At 46.6% G+C, this 18,211-nt stretch overlaps 1 protein-coding gene across 3 annotated transcripts in view; it reads left to right on the forward strand.

Annotated features, from left to right (window-relative positions):
• Positions 1–1,472, forward strand: part of Ipo5 (importin 5) — a 52,047-nt gene extending 50,575 nt beyond the window's left edge. For all 3 annotated transcript variants that reach the window (XM_021181197.2, XM_085828843.1, XM_021181195.2), the window contains 2 exons: positions 119–260; positions 761–1,472. In XM_021181197.2, coding sequence (XP_021036856.1) covers positions 119–260; positions 761–847 — 229 coding nt within the window. In that variant the 3' untranslated portion in view covers positions 848–1,472. The remainder of the gene's footprint in view (positions 1–118; positions 261–760) is intronic.
• Positions 1,473–18,211: the final 16,739 nt, after the last annotated feature.

Below are 18,211 nucleotides of genomic sequence, written 5' to 3' on the forward strand. Positions count from 1 at the left end.
CAGCCCTGGACATTCGCTTTTAATGAACATATAGCTGTTGTGTACCAAAGAACACAGGGAAGTGTTGTCATGAGAGATTTTATTTATAAAGATGTTTGGTTTTCTCTCTTCTTTTTAGTAATCACCCAATTGTTCTTGGCCCAAACAATACCAATCTACCAAAAATATTCAGTATAATTGCAGAAGGAGAAATGCATGAGGCCATTAAACACGAAGACCCCTGTGCCAAACGCCTGGCCAATGTAGTTCGCCAAGTACAGGTAAGCTGGTCTGGTTGAACTGGAAAAGGGCAGGTAAAATATCCTAGGCATTAGTTGGGGGTCTATTGTCCTTAAATTACATTAAGAATTAACATTTAATAAGCTGCAGAAATTTCATATTTCTATTGGCAAGCTTCAAAATGGGTTAATAACATAAAATCTTTCCATTGAGCTTAAGTCCTTCAGTGGGTACTTCGCATATGATCATTAATTTCAGAATATCAGAAGGAAACAAGATGCAGTTTAATGATGTCAGAACAAAGCAATTACGGATGACTCATTTAGTGACTTGAGGGTAGGCTATAGGCTGCTTCAAGGTACCGGCTGCTGGGCCAGTTTTATTGAGGTAGAGGGATGAACTTTGAAGAAAAGGTCAGATTTATTGGTTTTACAATAGTCGTCAAATTAAAGTATTGAGCATTTGTTTGGGCATTGTTACAGTCTTGTGTGTTTAGTACTTGAAGAGATCACTATGACTAAATGTGTGCATTTCCCCCTAGACTTCTGGAGGACTGTGGACTGAATGCATAGCTCAACTCAGTCCGGAGCAGCAGGCAGCCATCCAGGAGCTCCTGAACTCTGCCTGAAGGGCCTTACTACCACCTGCCAGAAGACTAACTCCAAATAAACGTTTACCCTTTTGTTTAGGTTTCTTTGTTTTGTTTTTGAGCAAGAGAGCAGTAGTGTTGTGTGTAGGCCATTCTTCTGGAGCCGTGCACAGGAAAAGCAACCCCGTGTGCAGGGTGGACTGCCGTGGATCTCGTCAGACCGCAGAGGAGGTCCCTGTCAGCCTGATGGTAGCACTGCAGAGTATTTTTCTATTGCTGTGTCTGACCCACGTGAAGGGAAAGAGGAAATGATTCCTTTTTTCTCGTAGACCTGCAGACACGTAAGGAAAGCAGCTTTCAGATCAGTTCATCCACATAGATGTGTGTTACACAGACTGGGGGACAACCTAGTGTTGATTCTGTAAATGGAGTGAGAGTCTGGGGGTAGAAGGAAGCCTTTACCAGCCAGCCAACTGCAAACAACTGCTGACAAGCCAGCAGCCAGGGCTGTCACTCGATGTCACGCTGCTGCTTTGCAAGAAGGCTCATGCAGTGACTCGGTGTGGAGGCTGTCCCACTCCCTCCCGGCCCTTGAATGTGAAGTGTCGTTGGCATGTCTGGCAGTGTCTCATTCACTCCTCAATAAACAGCATTGAAATACAAAGAGGCCTGTGTAGAACTTCAGTACTGTCTGTCGTTGATTCCTTCCTTTCATGTTTTAATAGAAGAGTGATGTGATATTTTTTTAAGGTGATAGTTCCGGCTCAGTGTTTTACCTCCACACTCTGCAGTGCAGCCTTGGAAGTGTCTCCTGTCTTGGAGTTAACTAAAGCTCAGTTATAACACAGCTACTCTGTTCACAATTGGTATTCTGAAGGTTTGCAAATCCAACCGGCTTTTTAAAGCTAGGATTGTTCTGTAGATCCAAACGTTTTGGCTTAGGATTTCCATTGCAGATTGTAATTGTTTTAGAGACACACGCAGCTTTTGAATTTTTTAATTTTACAAGTATTATGGCTAAACTTATTTACTGAAAATTTCAGTAAAATGTGTGAAATTTTCTTTATGTATTAACCTCAGAGCAGTAACTGACGAGCTGTTGTTTCCTTTAAGTAATTTTCTAAGGGATCTTAATAGATTTCTGTTGAAACCTCGGTGTTAACGTTTTCATAGTTTGTACTAAATTTAACTGTGATACAAAAATGAGTTTTATGCATAAATCAGAATTTAAAATTAAACATTTCTTTCTTTAAATGATTTGCATTACTTCATTAAAACAAAATTTGGAATGAAATTGAAAATGAAATGGATTTTATTCAGATGGCTCTGATTGGCATGTGCCCTTGGACTGCGTGCTCAGCGTGTGGCTTGAGCATCCATCAGGCAGTGCTTCCAGAATGTCAGGTGCTTGGCCTCTTGGAGAAGTGTGGTGATGTTTGGAGGGGCTTAGTGCTCTGTTCCCGTAAGGAAACACTGGTGCCAGTGCTGCAAACCCTTTGTGTTCCAGTCTGAGGTGGGGCATTGTACTGTTGCCCAGTGCCTGGAGCAATGTAAGTTTGGCTTTTGTTTAAATTACTGTTGCATTTGCTGAAAAGAAGCGTGTGATAAACACAGCCTACCTGCCAAGGTAAGGTAGTGGTGTGGTTAGGAGATACTGGGATTTGTGAGGAGCTAAGTGTGCGAACTTCGCTAAGTACTTGTGAGGACAAATACCTCCCTGTCAATGACTAGTGGGATCCACAGCAGGATACAGGTGGTATGATGCAGTCTGGCGAGTAGAAGAATTGACAGTGAATTTTGGTGGGGAAGAAGCAGGTGCCAGAGGCAACTGTGTGCCAGTCTTTACGTTGTTTGGGGACACACTTGGGATATCTCATTCTGTCTATGCAAGATGAAAATGTTAACTGGCCTTGCATGTCAGTGAGTGATACATTTTATGAATCTGAGCTTTCTGGAGAGAAAACTAAGGCTCCATCTTTTCTGGGAATTTTGTAACAATACATACTCAGCCCAACTCAATTTTGAATATTTTTCAATGCTGTAAATTAGAAATAAAACTGTCATAGTGGTAACTGGATACTCTGTAATGTGAAGAAGCACTTTTATCACAATTCAGGTTGTAGCTAGATTTAGCAAGTATCCATAAGTAAAAAAACACTCTTGATGCCGCTGGTCTCCTAATAAACAGTGTGTGCACACATGTAGTTTGATAGACATTTTATGGTCTAGTTATCTTGAAGGTTTCTCATTTGAATGCCAAGTAGGTCATTGAAAAGGCTAAGTAGCCCACTAAACATCTCCCCTCAATTAGCCCTGCCCTGGCTTTCTAGGTTGTACCAACCTTTGTTATGGGCATGAGTGTTCGTAGCCTGCCAGGTACGTCTGGATACCATATGTGCAGTACCTGAGGAAACCAGAAGAGGGCATCCCATCCCCAGCAACTGCAGCTAGAGATAGTTGTGAGCTGCCGCGTGGGTGCTGGGAATTGAGCTACACCTTCTCAAGTTCCTACTAGAGTTTTGTGTTTTATTACTTTACTACATGTATTAGTCTGCATTCCCTGCAGTGTTGTATTGAGGTCAGAAGAAAAGCTTGCTAGAGTTGGTTCTCTCCTTCCACAGTATAAGTCCCAGGGATCAAACAGATTATTGGCAGACTTGGCAGCAAGCACTTTGATCGGCTAAGCTGGCTGAGTGCTGGTCCCACACGCTCCAGTCCCCAGGCTGCAAGAGGCTAAAGTCCAGTGAGTGTGAGGCTCTGGGCTCAGTCTTAAGTAAAGGAGAGATTGGTTTCTGAGCAGGACATGGGTAAGTGAAAGTATCTCCAAAAAAAAAAAAAAGCTGGACATGGTGGCACACGCCTTTAATCCCAGCACTCCAAGGAGGCAGAGGCAGGCGGATTTCTGAGTTTGAGACCAGAACTCTACAAAGTGAGTTCCAGGACAGCCAGGGATACACAGAAAAACCCTGTCTCGACCCCCCCCCCCAAAAAAAAAAAGTATCTCGTGGTTGTGATTCCTTCTGGCTCTCAGCAACATACACAAGACCCCTGCATCCACTCTGTTGAAAACAGAGGCTGTCAGTATAGTGTCTCTTCCTATTGGGGGAGATCTCCATAGTAACCACCACAACACCAGCCGCTTCCATGGTGTTGGCACTAGATCCCTGTAAGGAGCAGTCGCTGGCCTGCACGAGAGTGAGGAGTCCTGGGCATGGGTAAGAGGTATCTCTCTCCCAGGGTATCTATCACAGCTGCCTTCTGCTTCACGTGGGACACAAAGGCTGGGAGACAGCCTCTCCATTGAATCTTTGGGGATCTACCTGAGGCACCCAGCTGGCTTTGCAGCAGCACCCCATGGCCTGCCAGCTCTGCTGAAGGAACACAAGGCCAGAGGGGTGACAGATGGGGGTCTGGCTGTCTCATCCAGCCGAAATTAGACATTGCCCCAAAGTCCCCATAGCTTAGAGAAATGCCACTCCCAGGGACTTTGATCTTCCCCCTCAAACTACCTGGCAACACCCTACCACAGCCACGCTGCTTTCTATGAGGTCCACAAAGATGGCTGTGCATAAATGGTTGCCTTCTAACAGAGTCACCAAAGGTCTCCTGACTGGCGTGTGGCAGTGTTGTGGTAACTGAGACAATTTAGCTCCCGTGCCAGATTCAGCACTGGCACTGTGTTGGTTGGCAGCTAATACCCATGTCCTGGGGGTTGAGGGGCAACTCCCAGGGAGTCATTTCCAGATACTAACCACAGCCTAAGGTGGACTCCGCCTTACATGCGGGAGGCCCTGGGTCCAGTCAACACTGGTGTGGGCTTTTGAAGCCTCAAAATGAAGCTCTCTCCAACAAGGCCACACCTGATCTTTTTAGTCCCTGAAGCCAAGCATGGCTTTGACACTGAAGATCTGAGCAACTTCAGCAAACTCTCAACCCAGGTGTCAATACCTTGTCCTCTCAAGCTGGGCTCTGCCTCCTGTAAGACTTGGGTGGTGGTCGTCATCGCTGCTGCTGCTGTTGTTTTGTTGCTTCTGTTTTAATTCTGTGGTCTGTTTAACCTTTTGTAGCTATTCTGTAAGTTACAAATAGGTCTGCGTTGCTGTGTAAAGTGTGATATGTGATATGAAAGTTACTATTAGTAATTAAAAGTGGAATAAAAGCTGGTAGGAGGTGTGTGAAGCACTCTTCTAGGCACGATGTGCTTTTTGCTCATGAACTTTTTGCAGCTGTGGGTTAGCTGTGCAGCAGGGGGCTGTAGAGGTTTGCATAAAAAATGCCCCTCATGGCCTTGGGCATATAAACACTGGTCCCTAGCAGGGGAGGTACAGACAGTCCAGTCCTGCAGAAGGAAGCATGTCACTGGAGGTGCATTTTGGAGCTTTGATGACTTGTGCCACCTTCAGGTTACTCTCTATACTTGTGGCTCTAGGGGTGCACCCTCAGCCTCCTGTCCCTGTGACCATGCCTGCAGCTTGCTGTGGTGCCTCTCTGCCGCGACAGACTCATCCCTCTGTGTCTTAGTCAGGGTTTCTGTTCCTGCACAAACATCATGACCAAGAAGCAAGTTGGGGAGGAAAGGGTTTATTCAGCTTACACTTCCATGCTGCTCTTCATTACCAAAGGAAGTCAGGACTGGAACTCAAGCAGGTCAGGAAGCAGGAGCTGATGCAGAGGCCATGGAGGGATGTTTTATTGTTGTTTTGTTTGGTTTTTTTTGTTTTGTTTTGTTTTTCGAGACAAGGTTCCTCTGTGTAGCCCTGGCTGTCCTGGAACTCTGTAGACCAGGCTGGCCTCAAACTCAGAATTCCACCTGCCTCTGCCTCCCAAGTGCTGGGATTAAAGGCGTGCGCCACCACACCCCTCGAGGGATGTTACTTGAATATGTAACAAAGCTTTTGGTGCTATCGGATGACTTAATGTCACATGGGGGTGGGGTGCCTTGCCTGCATGTATGCTGGGCACCATGTTACGCCCAGTGCCCTCAACAGCCAGAAGAGGGCATCACATGGGTTCTGGAATGAGCCCAGGTCCTCAGCAAAAGCAGCCATGTTCTTAGTTGCGGAGCCATCTCTCCATCCTCTGCTGTGACTTTTAAGGCAATCTGAAATTCCCAATTCCCATCAGAATGTTGGTCTGGAATGGTAGAGCTAAACAAAAAAGCCAGGGGAATTAGGAAAAACCATTAGGGAAAAATGTAAGAAGTGGCATTGCTTTACAATGTAAGTTAAGCTACCTCTAGGTGCTTTGTTTTGAGACAGGGTCTCACTCTAGCCGAGGCAAGCTTCAAAGCCCAGCCAAACCCACTTCATCATCAGCCTCCCAAGCACATCCAGCTCGGAACACATTTATGAAATGGAATCGGGTACCATCTGGTGAAAGGGTTCTATATTGTTAGAAATCTAACATATGCTGTTTTTTTTTTAAAAATCATAGCCTTTAAAAAATATGTGTTTTTGACATACTGCTGGACTTAGAGCCTATCTTATCATGTGTACAATTTGAATGCATTTATTTCTCCTACAAAAAGCACATGAGAACAGTCACTGCTTCCTAGGTAGGCAGACTGTGTGTGTGTGTATGTGTGTGTACACTCACGTGTATTTTTGTGTGTTCTGAATACATAATGATTTTCTTTGTGTCCCAGAGGGCAATCCTATGAGTAAACATAGAAATGTCCCTTCTACAGCATGAATGTTTCTGTTTCCACTACCTAGGAAAGATTCGGGGTGGATTAGGGATGGAGACTGTACAAACAGGTTGCTGGCTAGAAGATACAGATCTTTGTAATTGTAGCACGTCTTGCTCCCAGACTGGTTTCCCACACACACACACCCTATCCCCTGGGAACTGCGAAACCAGGGGTAAGACCCAGCTCTGACTGGACAGCTGAGGAAGCCTTTCTTCTGGGCTAAGAATACAAGAATCGAAGGTCTAGGGAGCTAGCTCAGGGGATACAGCACCTGCCGTGCACACAGAACTGGAATCCAGGTTCCCAGAACACACCTAAGAAGCTGGGCATGTGTTCACATACTTCCAGTGCTCAGCAGGCAGAGGCAGAGGATGCTCCAGAAAGCTGGCTGGTACCCAGTCAATAACCTCCGGGTTCAGAGAGAGACCCTGCCTCGGTAATAAAGTGGAGAAAGGCTGTAGAGGGGGCCCAGTATGGCCTTGTAGCCTCCCTCCACTCTCAGAAGTGCACACATCCAAAGAGGCACATACACAGAATATGGGACATGGGAGATGAACTCAAAAATCAGCTTTACAACCTTTAGCCAGAGGTTATATATAGAATGTTAATAAATAAAAGTAAAGGAGAGGGGTAAGATTTATTTATTTTATGTATGTGAGTCCACTGTAGCTATACAGATGGTTGTGAGCCTTCATGTGGTTGTTGGGGATTGAATTTTTAGGACCTCTGCGGCTCCAGTCAGCCCCACTCACTCGGGTCACTTCAGTCCCTGCTTGCTCTGGCCCAAAGATTTATTTATTATTTTACATAAGTACACTGTACCTGACTTCAGACGTACCAGAAGAGGACATCAGATCTCATTACGTGTGGTTGTGAGCCACTGTGTGGTTGCTGGGATTTGAACTCAGGACCTTAGGAAGAGCATTCAGTATTCTTACTCGCTGAGCCATCTCGCCAGCCCCTCCTTTTATGGTTCTTTCCAATCACTTTGGTGGCAACTCTCAACTCTTTGGTTAGGGAAGGTTATGCATCAACATACAGGTGGGGAGCTAGAAGTTGTCTGATATCACTCTGCAGCCATCTTTGTTGGTCCAATCAGTTTGACCAGCCTGCTGAAGCTAGATGTGGTGGTTGGTATATGCTTGGCCCAGGAAGTGAGTGGCACTATTGGGAGGTGTGGCCTTGTTGGAGTAGGTGCGTCACTGTGGGTGTGGGCTTTGAGACCCTCATCCTAGCTGCCTGGAAGCCAGACTTCTCCTAGCAGTCTTCAGAACAAGATGTAGAACTCTCAGCTCCTCCTGCACCAGGCCTGCCTGGATGCTGCCATGTTCCTGCCTTGATGATAATGGACTGAACCTCTGAACCTGTAAGCCAACCCCAGTTAAATGTTGTCCTTATGAGAGTTGTCTTATTCATGGTGTCTGCTCAACTTAAGTAAGACACTGGATGAACTAACCCCCAAGCTCCAGTTTGAGCAGAGTAGAAAGTTAACTATGAAGCACAGTGGAGTACAGCACGCATAATCCTGTTCCACATGCTCCCAACCCCACGGCCAGAGAGACACTTGGTGAAGGACCATGGCGTATAACTCTGCTCGAGGCAGTATAAAAAGGGAGATGACATGAAAGGGACATGAGAGAGCAAAGAAGCCTCTCACCATGGGACATAGTTTGCCTTCAGTGGTGGTGATAATGTTTAGATGATGGTGATGGTGATGGTGGTGATAATGGTGGTGGTGGTGATGGTGATAATGGTGGTGGTGGTGGTGGTGATAATATTTAGATGATGATGATGGTGGTGGTGGTGGTGATGGTAATGGTGGTGGTGGTGAGGAGGAGGATGGAGCTAGGCATGGTGGCTGATACCTATAATTCCAGCCCTTGGGAGAATAAAGCTGGAAGACTGAGTTTGAGTTCAACCTGGAGTACATAGTGGGTTCAAGGCTATCCTGGTCTACAGAATATGACCCTGTCTCAAAAAAGGTAAAATAAGAGTAAGTAGAGGACTGGGGGTATGGCTCAGTGACAGAGTGGCTCCGTAGCATGTGGGAGGCCCTGGATTCAGCCCCCCAGTGCAGTCTGTGATATAAGAAGCCGAGACGGCGACACACTGATGCTGGCAGCATACAGAGCGTTCTTTCAAACGTCTCCACACAGGTGAGTCTGGCGTTCCTGGCTTTACCACAAAACAGAACTTCGGAACAAGTCTACATGAAGCTGCAACATCTGGTGTTCACTGTCAGCTTGACAGAGTCTAGAATGTCCTGGGAGACAGGCCTCTGGGTGTGACTGTGAGGAATTCTCTTATGCGAGAAGATGGGTGTTAATTGTGGGTGGACCATTACCTGGACCTGGAACTGTGTACATTGAGAACGGGAGCTGAGCAGCAGCAGCACACACCATTGCTTTCTTCTGACTATGGGCGACCAGCTGCTTCAGGTTCCTCCTGCCTTGACTTCCCCGCCATGGCGGACTGCACCCCTGGTCCATGTTGCCTTGACTTCCCCGCCATGGAGGACTGCACCCCTGCACCGTGCTCCCTTGACTTCCCCACCATGGCAGACTGCACCCCTGGACCCTGCTGCTTTGACTTCCCCACCATGGCGGACTGCACCCCTGGTCCATGTTGCCTTGACTTCCCCGCCATGGAGGACTGCACCCCTGCACCGTGCTCCCTTGACTTCCCCACCATGGCAGACTGCACCCCTGGACCCTGCTGCTTTGACTTCACCGCCATAGCGGACTGCATCCCTGGACCGTGCTCCCTTGACTTCCCCGCCATGGCGGACTGCACACCTGAACTGTGAGCTAAAATAAACCCTTTCTCCCTTAAGTGGCTTTTGTCAGAGAATTTCGTCACAGCAACGGGAAGAGAAGTGGAGGCAGAAGCAGATATGGAGCTTACTAGACTATGGAAGGATGCACTGGGGACGGGGGACAGGTATCCTGTGCACCGCTTCTGCTTCCCCAGAGAGAGTCTCACATGCTGTCTTTACAGCAGCACCTATATTGCCTGAGTGACTTCTGAAGTTGCATCTCAAAGGAGATCCTTGGAGACCCCTGCTGTGCACTGGATTGCAGTTGACCAGGCAAAACCTCGGTCATGGGGCTGCAGAGGAAGTCACATTCTGACTGTAAATCAAAGTTTACAGTCTTGTTCTTGAGCTTCCCAGAAAATTAATGGCTTTCATCTGGGAAAGGAATAAGCTACTTATGCTTAGGCCTTAAGCTTGGTGCATTACTGTTTTAGCTTTTCTTGCTTTAAATACCTCTATATGACAGGAATATGGTCTCTGTGTAGGCCTTCTTCCCAACAAGTGTTGCTTCTTGTATTAGAATTCGTGTGTGTGTGTGTGTGTGTGTGTGTGAGAGAGAGAGAGAGAGAGAGAATATGTGTGTAAAAGAGAAAATGTGTGTGTGAGAGTGTGTGTATGTATGTGTGTGTGTGTGTGTGTGTGTATGTGCAAGTCTATGCACGCGCTGCCCGTGGAGACCACAGATCATGGTGAAATATCTTCCTTGCTCACTCCCCACCTTATTTTTGAGACAGACCTCTGACCGAACCTGGACTCTCCCGTCTGTCTGTCTCCCCGGGCTGGATTACAGGTACATTTGGGCACAGCCAGCTTCTCACAGGAGTGCTGAGGATTGCACACTCTGGCCCTCATTCTTCACACCAGCGCCTTCCCACTGAGCCACCTCCCAGCCCCCAACTAGAATTCTTGACTGCTGGAGGAACTTCAAATAGCCTCTGGGGGAGGGGCTCCCTTTTCTTCTATAGCCATTTAATTTTCCCTGACTTTCTGTCCTGCCTCAAAACTGGGTGGGTGGGCACATTTCCTCTGATTGTGACCATCATCTAAAGGAGAGCCTTGGCAACCCCAAATCAGTAAGTCCTATACATTTAAATTTTTTTTTCCAGTTGTGAGTGGCAATATCCCACAGTGTTCCATCAGGTCCTCCCTGGGCCAGAGACACTCGTGCATCCTTAGGACCCTGTAGTCAGGTGCCTTTTGTAATAATGCATTAGGGACTCCATCCTAGAATGAGCCCAGGGCCTCAGCTCATTACTGCAGCTCTCTCCAGCCAAGGAGACAACTGGGGCTGAAAATAATGAGCTGCGCAGCCAGGCTTTGTCCTCCCACGGGCTCTGGTAACCAAGACAGTTTCTGGAAGCAAATAAAACAGACTTTTTTTTTCTTTCTGCATTACAATGAAATCAGTTTTCCTCAGTTTCCTCCAAGATAGGATGTTAATGGTAGACAGCTAGGTTCATGGGGACAGTCACACAGTTAGGGAAACAAGGAAGCCATTTTGTTCATTTGATCATTCAAATCCCTTCCAGCTGACACTGTCTGAGGTTGCCCGCAGACTGCAAGCCGGTTCCTCTGAGGTTTATCAGCCAGGATGCCCGCACCACGTTCTTCATCTCACTGTGGCTGCTCCTAACAGTAGAGCGGGCTTTGACGATGAACTCTGAGCTTTGGGCTGTCTCTGGAATCCTGGACCAGGAGGGAGAAGTCCTTCAGACCCAGTGCCAGAGCTGAGCCTAACATCTCAGCAGCCTCGGCTTGTCCACTGGCTTCTTAAGTTTATGAAAGCTGTCAGAGATGTGGAGAACAGCAAGCCTCCATTCTACAACCCCAAAACCAGGGAAGATGTTTGCACAGTAATTCCGAGCAAGTGTTACCAGCCCAGGTTATCACCCCGTCAAGATGCTTGGCTCTAAAAGTTAAAAAACAAAAAGCATCATTTAGAAATCCATAAGACAGCCGGGCGTGGTGGCGCACGCCTTTAATCCCAGCACTCGGGAGGCAGAGGCAGGCGGATTTCTGAGTTCGAGGCCAGCCTGGTCTACAAAGTGAGTTCCAGGACAGCCAGGGCTACACAGAGAAACCCTGTCTCGAAAAACCAAAAAAAAAAAAGAAATCCATAAGACTAGGAAGGGGTTACCATTAAAGACCATTCCTACCAGGGATCATTAAAAATGGACAATTTAATTTGCATTTTGAAAGACTCAAAGGAAAGATAAATCTGCCAGGATGACTAATGGGGAAGTTCGATAGTACAAATTATTATCTTTTGTCTTAGTGGAGAGCATGATATACAATGAAATTCAAAAGAAAAATGAAACCGATTGCAAAGGAATCCTATGAAAGATTTAGCGCAGTGCGGTAGAACACAATGAGGCAACCGTCCCTCCAAGGGAACTTCAAACTGATTTTTAAAATTCACACATAAAATACGGAAGGGCTAGGAGTGTAGCTCAGTTGGTACAATGCAAACCTAGTTTGCATTGATCCCTGGGTTCCACCCAAAGCCGCATAATTCAGGCGCTTTGGCGCATGCCGGAGAAGTCCCAAAGAAGAGGCGCCTTGGCCGGGAGAAGAGCTCCTTAAATCACCTGGTCTTCAGCTCATTGCGCAGCAACTGTTCAAGCGCAGGCTCCGGTGTGCGCCACCACACAAGGCAAGTATTTTTTCTTCATCTCACCCGAAAAAAAAAAAAAAAAAAAAAAAAAGCCCTTTTGGATCATCTGAAATTTAGTCATGCAAATACATCGAGATGGAGGGGAATAAACTCAATGAATTGCTTTTGGAGAAATGAGCCTAGGGTGGGAGATAAGACCAGAAATAACAGACTGCAGGCTTTAGAGTGGGTGGAGTTATCTTGGGTTGGAAAAGAAACAAGATGGCGGTGAGTGCTGGGGCAGGGGTGAGTGGCACTCACTGGCTTCCTTGGTCCTTCTCAGTCAGTCCTCCAGGAGGACAAATGGATCATTAAGAGTTCCTTGGCCGGGCGTGGTGGTGCACACCTTTAATCCCAGCACTTGGGAGGCAGAGGCAGGCGGATTTCTGAGTTCGAGGCCAGCCTGGTCTACAGAGTGAGTTCCAGGACAGCCAGGGCTACACAGAGAAACCCTGTCTCGAAAAACCAAAAAAAAAAAAAGAGAGAGAGAGTTCCGTGGGGTGTCAGGGAGGAAGGGGGGTATGTGTAAGTGTGTGAGTGGTGTGTGCGTGTCTGTGAATATATATGTCTTGAATATATATGTCTGTCTGTCTGTGTCTGTCTGTATTTCTGTGTGTATGTATAGATGTATGTGTGTGTATGTCTCTCTGTGTGTGGAATATATATGTTGTGAATGTGTGTCTGTGTGTGTAAGGTGTGTGTGACTATATGTAACTATATGAATGTTAATATATATGTTAATATATATGTATGTGTCTGTATCTGTGTGTGAATGTGTGTTTCTCTCTGTGTGTATATACATATGCTGTGTCTATGTGTCTGTATATGTTTGTGAGTATAGGTCTATGCATGTATATGTCTATATGTGTGTGTATGTCTGTGTGTGTGTCTGTATATGTCTGTACTGTGTGTTTATAACTGTGTGGGTGTCTGTGTATGTGTGTGTCTGTGTGAGAGTGTATGTCTCTCTGTGTATATGTCTGTGTGTGTGTGTGTGTGTGTGTGTGTGTGAGTGTGTGTGTATCTAAGGCCAGGTGAGTTCTACAGCAGGCAGCACAGTAGTACACAAACAACCAGCAACACTACAAAAGGTCAGTCAGGTGACATCATAGTCACACAAAGAACATCTCGACCAGATAAAATCCTACAAGATGTTGAGCCCCAGCACCACAAGAACGTTACACACCCTCCTTAGAAAAAGAAGGTGCCTGCACTTACAAAGACACACTGAAAGAAAAGACAGAGGCAAATTCAAATGAATATGTGTTCAAGAGTAAGAAAGATAGGGGGCCAGGCCTTTAATCCCAGCACATGGGAGGCAGAGGCAGGCGGATTTCTGAGTTCGAGGAACTCTACACTCTACAGAGTGAGTTCCAGGACAGCCAGGGCTATACAGAGAAACCCTGTCTCAAAAAACAAAAAACAAAAACAAGAAAGAAAGGAAGAAAGGAAGGAAGAAAGAAAGAAAGAAAGAAAGAAAGAAAGAAAGAAAGAAAGAAAGAAAGAAAGAAAGAAAGAAAGGAAGGAAGGAAGGAAGATAGGGGTAAGAGGTAGAGCAAAGTAGACAGTGATCAATGGGAAGCCCAGCTAATAACAAGCTGGAAATGAACACACGCCAAGTACCCAAGACAAAATCTCTGGACATTGCTCTCAGAGTGAGTTGTATCAAATAAACAAAGGAACAATAAAAACTTACCACCAAACAATATTTTGTTTCCTTTTTGGCAAGCCTGGAGATAGACCCCAGGGCCTCACTAGGAAAGGACACTACCACAAGCCAGGGCCCTCAGCACTCAAACGTTGCCATGGCAAACTTAGAATGAAATGCCAGAGAGATGGCTTAGAGGTTAAAAGTGTGCACTGCTCTTGCAGAGGACCCAGTTTGTTCCCACACTAGGTGGCTCATGATGGCCTGTACCTCTAGATCCAGAGGATCTAACACCCTTTTCTGGCCTCCAAGGGCACCAACATCCACTTACAAACATTCACACACACACAGGGGCACACACATACACATAATTCAAAATAAAATTTAAAATGTTTGAGGTAGAATTAACACATAGCTTTATAGCTGGCCGTGGTGTTAAATGCCTGTAGTCCCAGCACTTGAGACACAGTAGCGGGTCATCCAGAGTTCACAGTCATCCTCAGCTCCACAGTGAGCAGTGGGTTCCCAGAAAGAAGAGCCGCTGCTCCGACTGAGCCTGCTGACTGCTAGTCAGAATCCAGTGCTTGCAGACCATTTGAAATGTTGCAAGTCCACAGCCAATTTGTCTCAGGCCTTCTTCAGCTCTCTTAATAGCCATGTATCGCCATCCTCTGTGTGTGAGCTACCATATTTGAGACCATTAGGAATGTGCTGACAAGCCAGGCAGTGGTGGCGCATGCCTTTCATCCCAGCACTTGGGAGGCAAAGGCAGGCGGGTTTCTGAGTTTGAGGCCAGCCTGGTCTACAGAGTGAGTTCCAGGACAGCCAGGGCTACACAGAGAAACCCTGTCTCAAAAAACCCCAAATCAAAAACCAAAAACCAAACAACAACAACAACAACAAAAAAGGAATGTGCAGACAGCTAGTAGCACCAAACAAAAAGCTAAAAAAGCCATCAGACAGCACCCATACTTTCTGTGTCCCACCCACCTGACACTTCCATCAATGTATTTGAAAGTGTCTAGATTTAGGGTATTGTCTTGTTTTGTTACCATACAACTTATAAAAGTTGTTACCAGATTGGAACATAGGATCTGGGGTAATCTGAATCCATATTTCCATGTCATGGTTATTGTAGGGCGTGTGAGAACTTGTTACCAGACAGGCATAAGAATGGTAAGATTGAATGAGCTCAAATCCTGGGAATCTCAGAATTAAGAATGGCAGGAGTGGAGCCTTTCCTTGCCTACCTCTACCTGCTCTGGAACAAGTTACCATGACACCCCACTGAGGACTGTGGGCACTGAGACAGGAAGCATAAACACCAGGAGTTCTTACTGGGACACCACCTGGAGTTCTTCTCCATGCTAATGAGCTACCTAGAGAGCCCTGAGCTTACAGCCAATGAGCTTCCCTTCCTGGGTGTTCCTTCCAGAAAAAGGTATTTAGTCCCTGGCTCACCTCAAATAAAGTGTATGCGTTCACATCTACCCTCAATAAACCAGTATGAACAAGCAAAGACCAGTTCATCAAGAATAGCCTTGGGGAAGGCACTTAAAGAGCTGCACCTGAAACTCCCTAGGAAGCCTTCTCCCCTCCAGCTCCTCATACTCTCTTGGCACTCCCAATCAGACCAGTTCTGCTCATTCCAGGCCCTGCCTTCCCCTTCCTGCCCTGGTGACCAAGGATGCCCCTCCACCCCGCCCCCCTTCCTGACTCCAAGCAAGAGGAGAAAGAAAACCACAGCTTTCACCCCAGGTTCCTGCTGTTTGAAGGAAGACACAAGCTGTGCACCCCCATTTCGGACTTTCCCTGCCTCCCTCGGACTGTGTGCAGTGGCACCCCATCTGAGAGGCAGGATGCAGTATGACAATCATTCACATTTGGCTCCAAATTAAACTCTTAATCCCCTTTGAGGTAACACCTGTTTCATTTGTTTTCAATACCAAATTCGAGGCTACAGGAGAAGCTATTTCAAAGAACCCAAAGAAGCTTGAGGGGGGGGGGTGTAGTTCAGCTGCTTCGGGGTTTCCTTTGCACGCCTGAAGCCCTGCATTCGATCGATAGATCCCCAGCACCACAGGCACTGAGAGTATCATGAACCTGCAATCCCAGCTCTTGAGAGGGGGAGGAAAAAGACTGTAATTCAAGGTCATCATTGGTGACATAGCAGTTCTGAGGCCAGTTGAAGTCTGAACAAGTTGGGAGCTTACAAGAGACCCTTCCTCAGAAAAGCAAACACAAAAACAAATAACAAAACCTTTCCCCACCAGAATTTAGAAAAAAATTAAAGTTTCTCTGAGTACATTATAAATAAGAAGACAACAGAGATTTATAGGCCAGTGATTGGCTCAGCTGGTAAAGGCATCTGAGGGAGGAGAGAGCCAAGTCTTCCAAGGTTGCCTTCTGACCTCCACACACATGTCCACACAGGTATATATGCAAAAGAAAATGGACACCAATGATTCGTTCTTCAGAAGATCAGTCAGAGCAATAAACCATGAATCGATGTCTTCAAAGGAACAGGAGGGAAAGGAAGCGAGGGGCGCCAGCGCTGGAAGAGGAACCGGTAGAACAAAAGTAGTAAGAGCGCGGCCTCAGCTCAGCCCAGCCTGGATGCCTGCCGGAGTTACACATCTACTAAACCTGGGTGAGCGAAGTCACACTTAGCTTTCTTTGCTTCTTATCAGCTATTTCCCTTGTTTTTATTTCAGCTAAAAAGAACTGCTGGGAATGAAGAAGTAACAAAATTCGAGGCTTTTGGGCCCAGGCTTGGGAGTGTGGCTTTTGTGGCTTAGTGCTCCAGGTGCTGGTCATAAAACAGATAGCGACATTCCTTCCTCCACCCACCCGCTTCCTGGGTTCAAAGAGTGTTCATTCAAAGAAAGTCACCTTGACCCACCCTGACCATTGCTGGAAACTGCAATGCAAATGTACTATCTTTAGGGGCTCTTAGATTGTTAGGGGCTCTTAGAAACTGTCTTGAGAAATAACCCTCACAATTACCAGGTATTCCTTGTGACATTTGTGACTTTATACTTCCTTGTGACTCTTAACTGGTATTTTTGGTATTTTCCAACAACGCCCTCCCCACCTCCTTGAGTTGTGGTTTCTTCCTTTAAATACCCCCTTACTCAGCTACTCGGGGCGCCACGGTCCTCTACCCCTGCGTGGTGTATGAGCGTGGGCCCAAGAGCGCTCTTGAATAAAAATCCTCTTGCAGTTGCAGCAAGACCGTTTCTTGTGTGATTTGGGGTGTCGCCTCTCCTGAGTCAGAACGTGGGGGAGTCCTCACGTTGTGGGTCTTTCAGGAACAGCTCCTCAGAACAGATCTCCAAGCCAGAGGCAGCTGCACCTTCAGGCCCTTGGAGGGTCCTTCCCATAACCCCAATCACTGTCCCCAGCATTGCCGCTCATAGGTTCATCCAAGTCCGTCTCTTTCTCTGCCCTGTATCCACCCTAGCCCAACACGCACGTGCGAGTACGCAAACACAGACACACACACACACACACACACACACACGCAATGCTGTTCCTGGAAGGATGGCTACTGTACAAGTCTTCAGTCCTCCACCCACTTGTTGGTTGCTCAAAGTAGTTCCAACACCTGGCCTCAGAGATCCCCTCTGTGGAGCCACTCTCCCAGCATGCCCTGCTGCCTCCTCTCTCCGCCACAGCGAATGACTGAGCTTCTCAGCAAACCACTGAACCAATGCAAGGCAGAACCACTCTAGTAGTTGTTGTGGGTTGTTCGGTACATCTCAGTTCCCTGAGTTGGCAACTGTCATTGCTATGAGCTGTAGGTACTACACTGGGCGTCAGCTGAGAGGAGGGTAAATTCTGGGCTTGGGAGGGCATGAAGAGAGCATCGTGCCTCTTCCATGCTCTCTGTAAGAAGGGAAATACCGAGCTTAAAAGGATAGAAGAACAACATGAGGTCAGGCTAGAGATTCCAACTCTCTTTCCAGGCAGATTCTAGGAGCCAGTTAGCTTCACTACATGGTTTCAAGTTTCTTCCTAGGAGGTCACAGAATCACAGCCAGACAGTGGTCTAGAACTGCCCGTTCTGTGCATCTGTAACAATACCAAGACAAGGTCCTTCCTCTTTGTAGTCAAGCATGGTGTATCTCACCTATAAACCTGGCATATGGAAGACAGAGGCAGGAGAATTGTTGAGAGTTTGAAGCCAGCCTGGACTACATAATTACATGCTAGCCTGGGCTGCTGAGTGAAACTCAGTCTCAAAAACTAAGTTTTTAAAAAATTCTACATTCATCCAGCCATGGAGGATGGTACACGCTTTTAACCTCAGCACCAAGGAGGCAGATACAGGCAGATCTCTGAGTTAGAGGTTAGCAGAGACAGGAAGATCTCTGAGTTGGAGGTCAGCTTAATCTATAGAGCCAGTGCCTGTCTACATGATACCCAGGGCTACACAGAAAAACTTTGTTACAATCAATAAATAATTAAAAACTCTACTTCTATCTTGAATAACTGTATTTGTAAGAAAAATACCTTCTAGTCTAAATAATGAAAACTGATTGCAAAGCCTTCAGGATGTCTGTTTCCTAGCCACAGATGTGAGATGACATTTAAAG

Source organism: Mus caroli, unplaced genomic scaffold (genome assembly GCF_978045245.1).
Source record: "Mus caroli unplaced genomic scaffold, Mus_caroli_1 scaffold_12, whole genome shotgun sequence".
Lineage (NCBI taxonomy): Eukaryota > Metazoa > Chordata > Mammalia > Rodentia > Muridae > Mus > Mus caroli.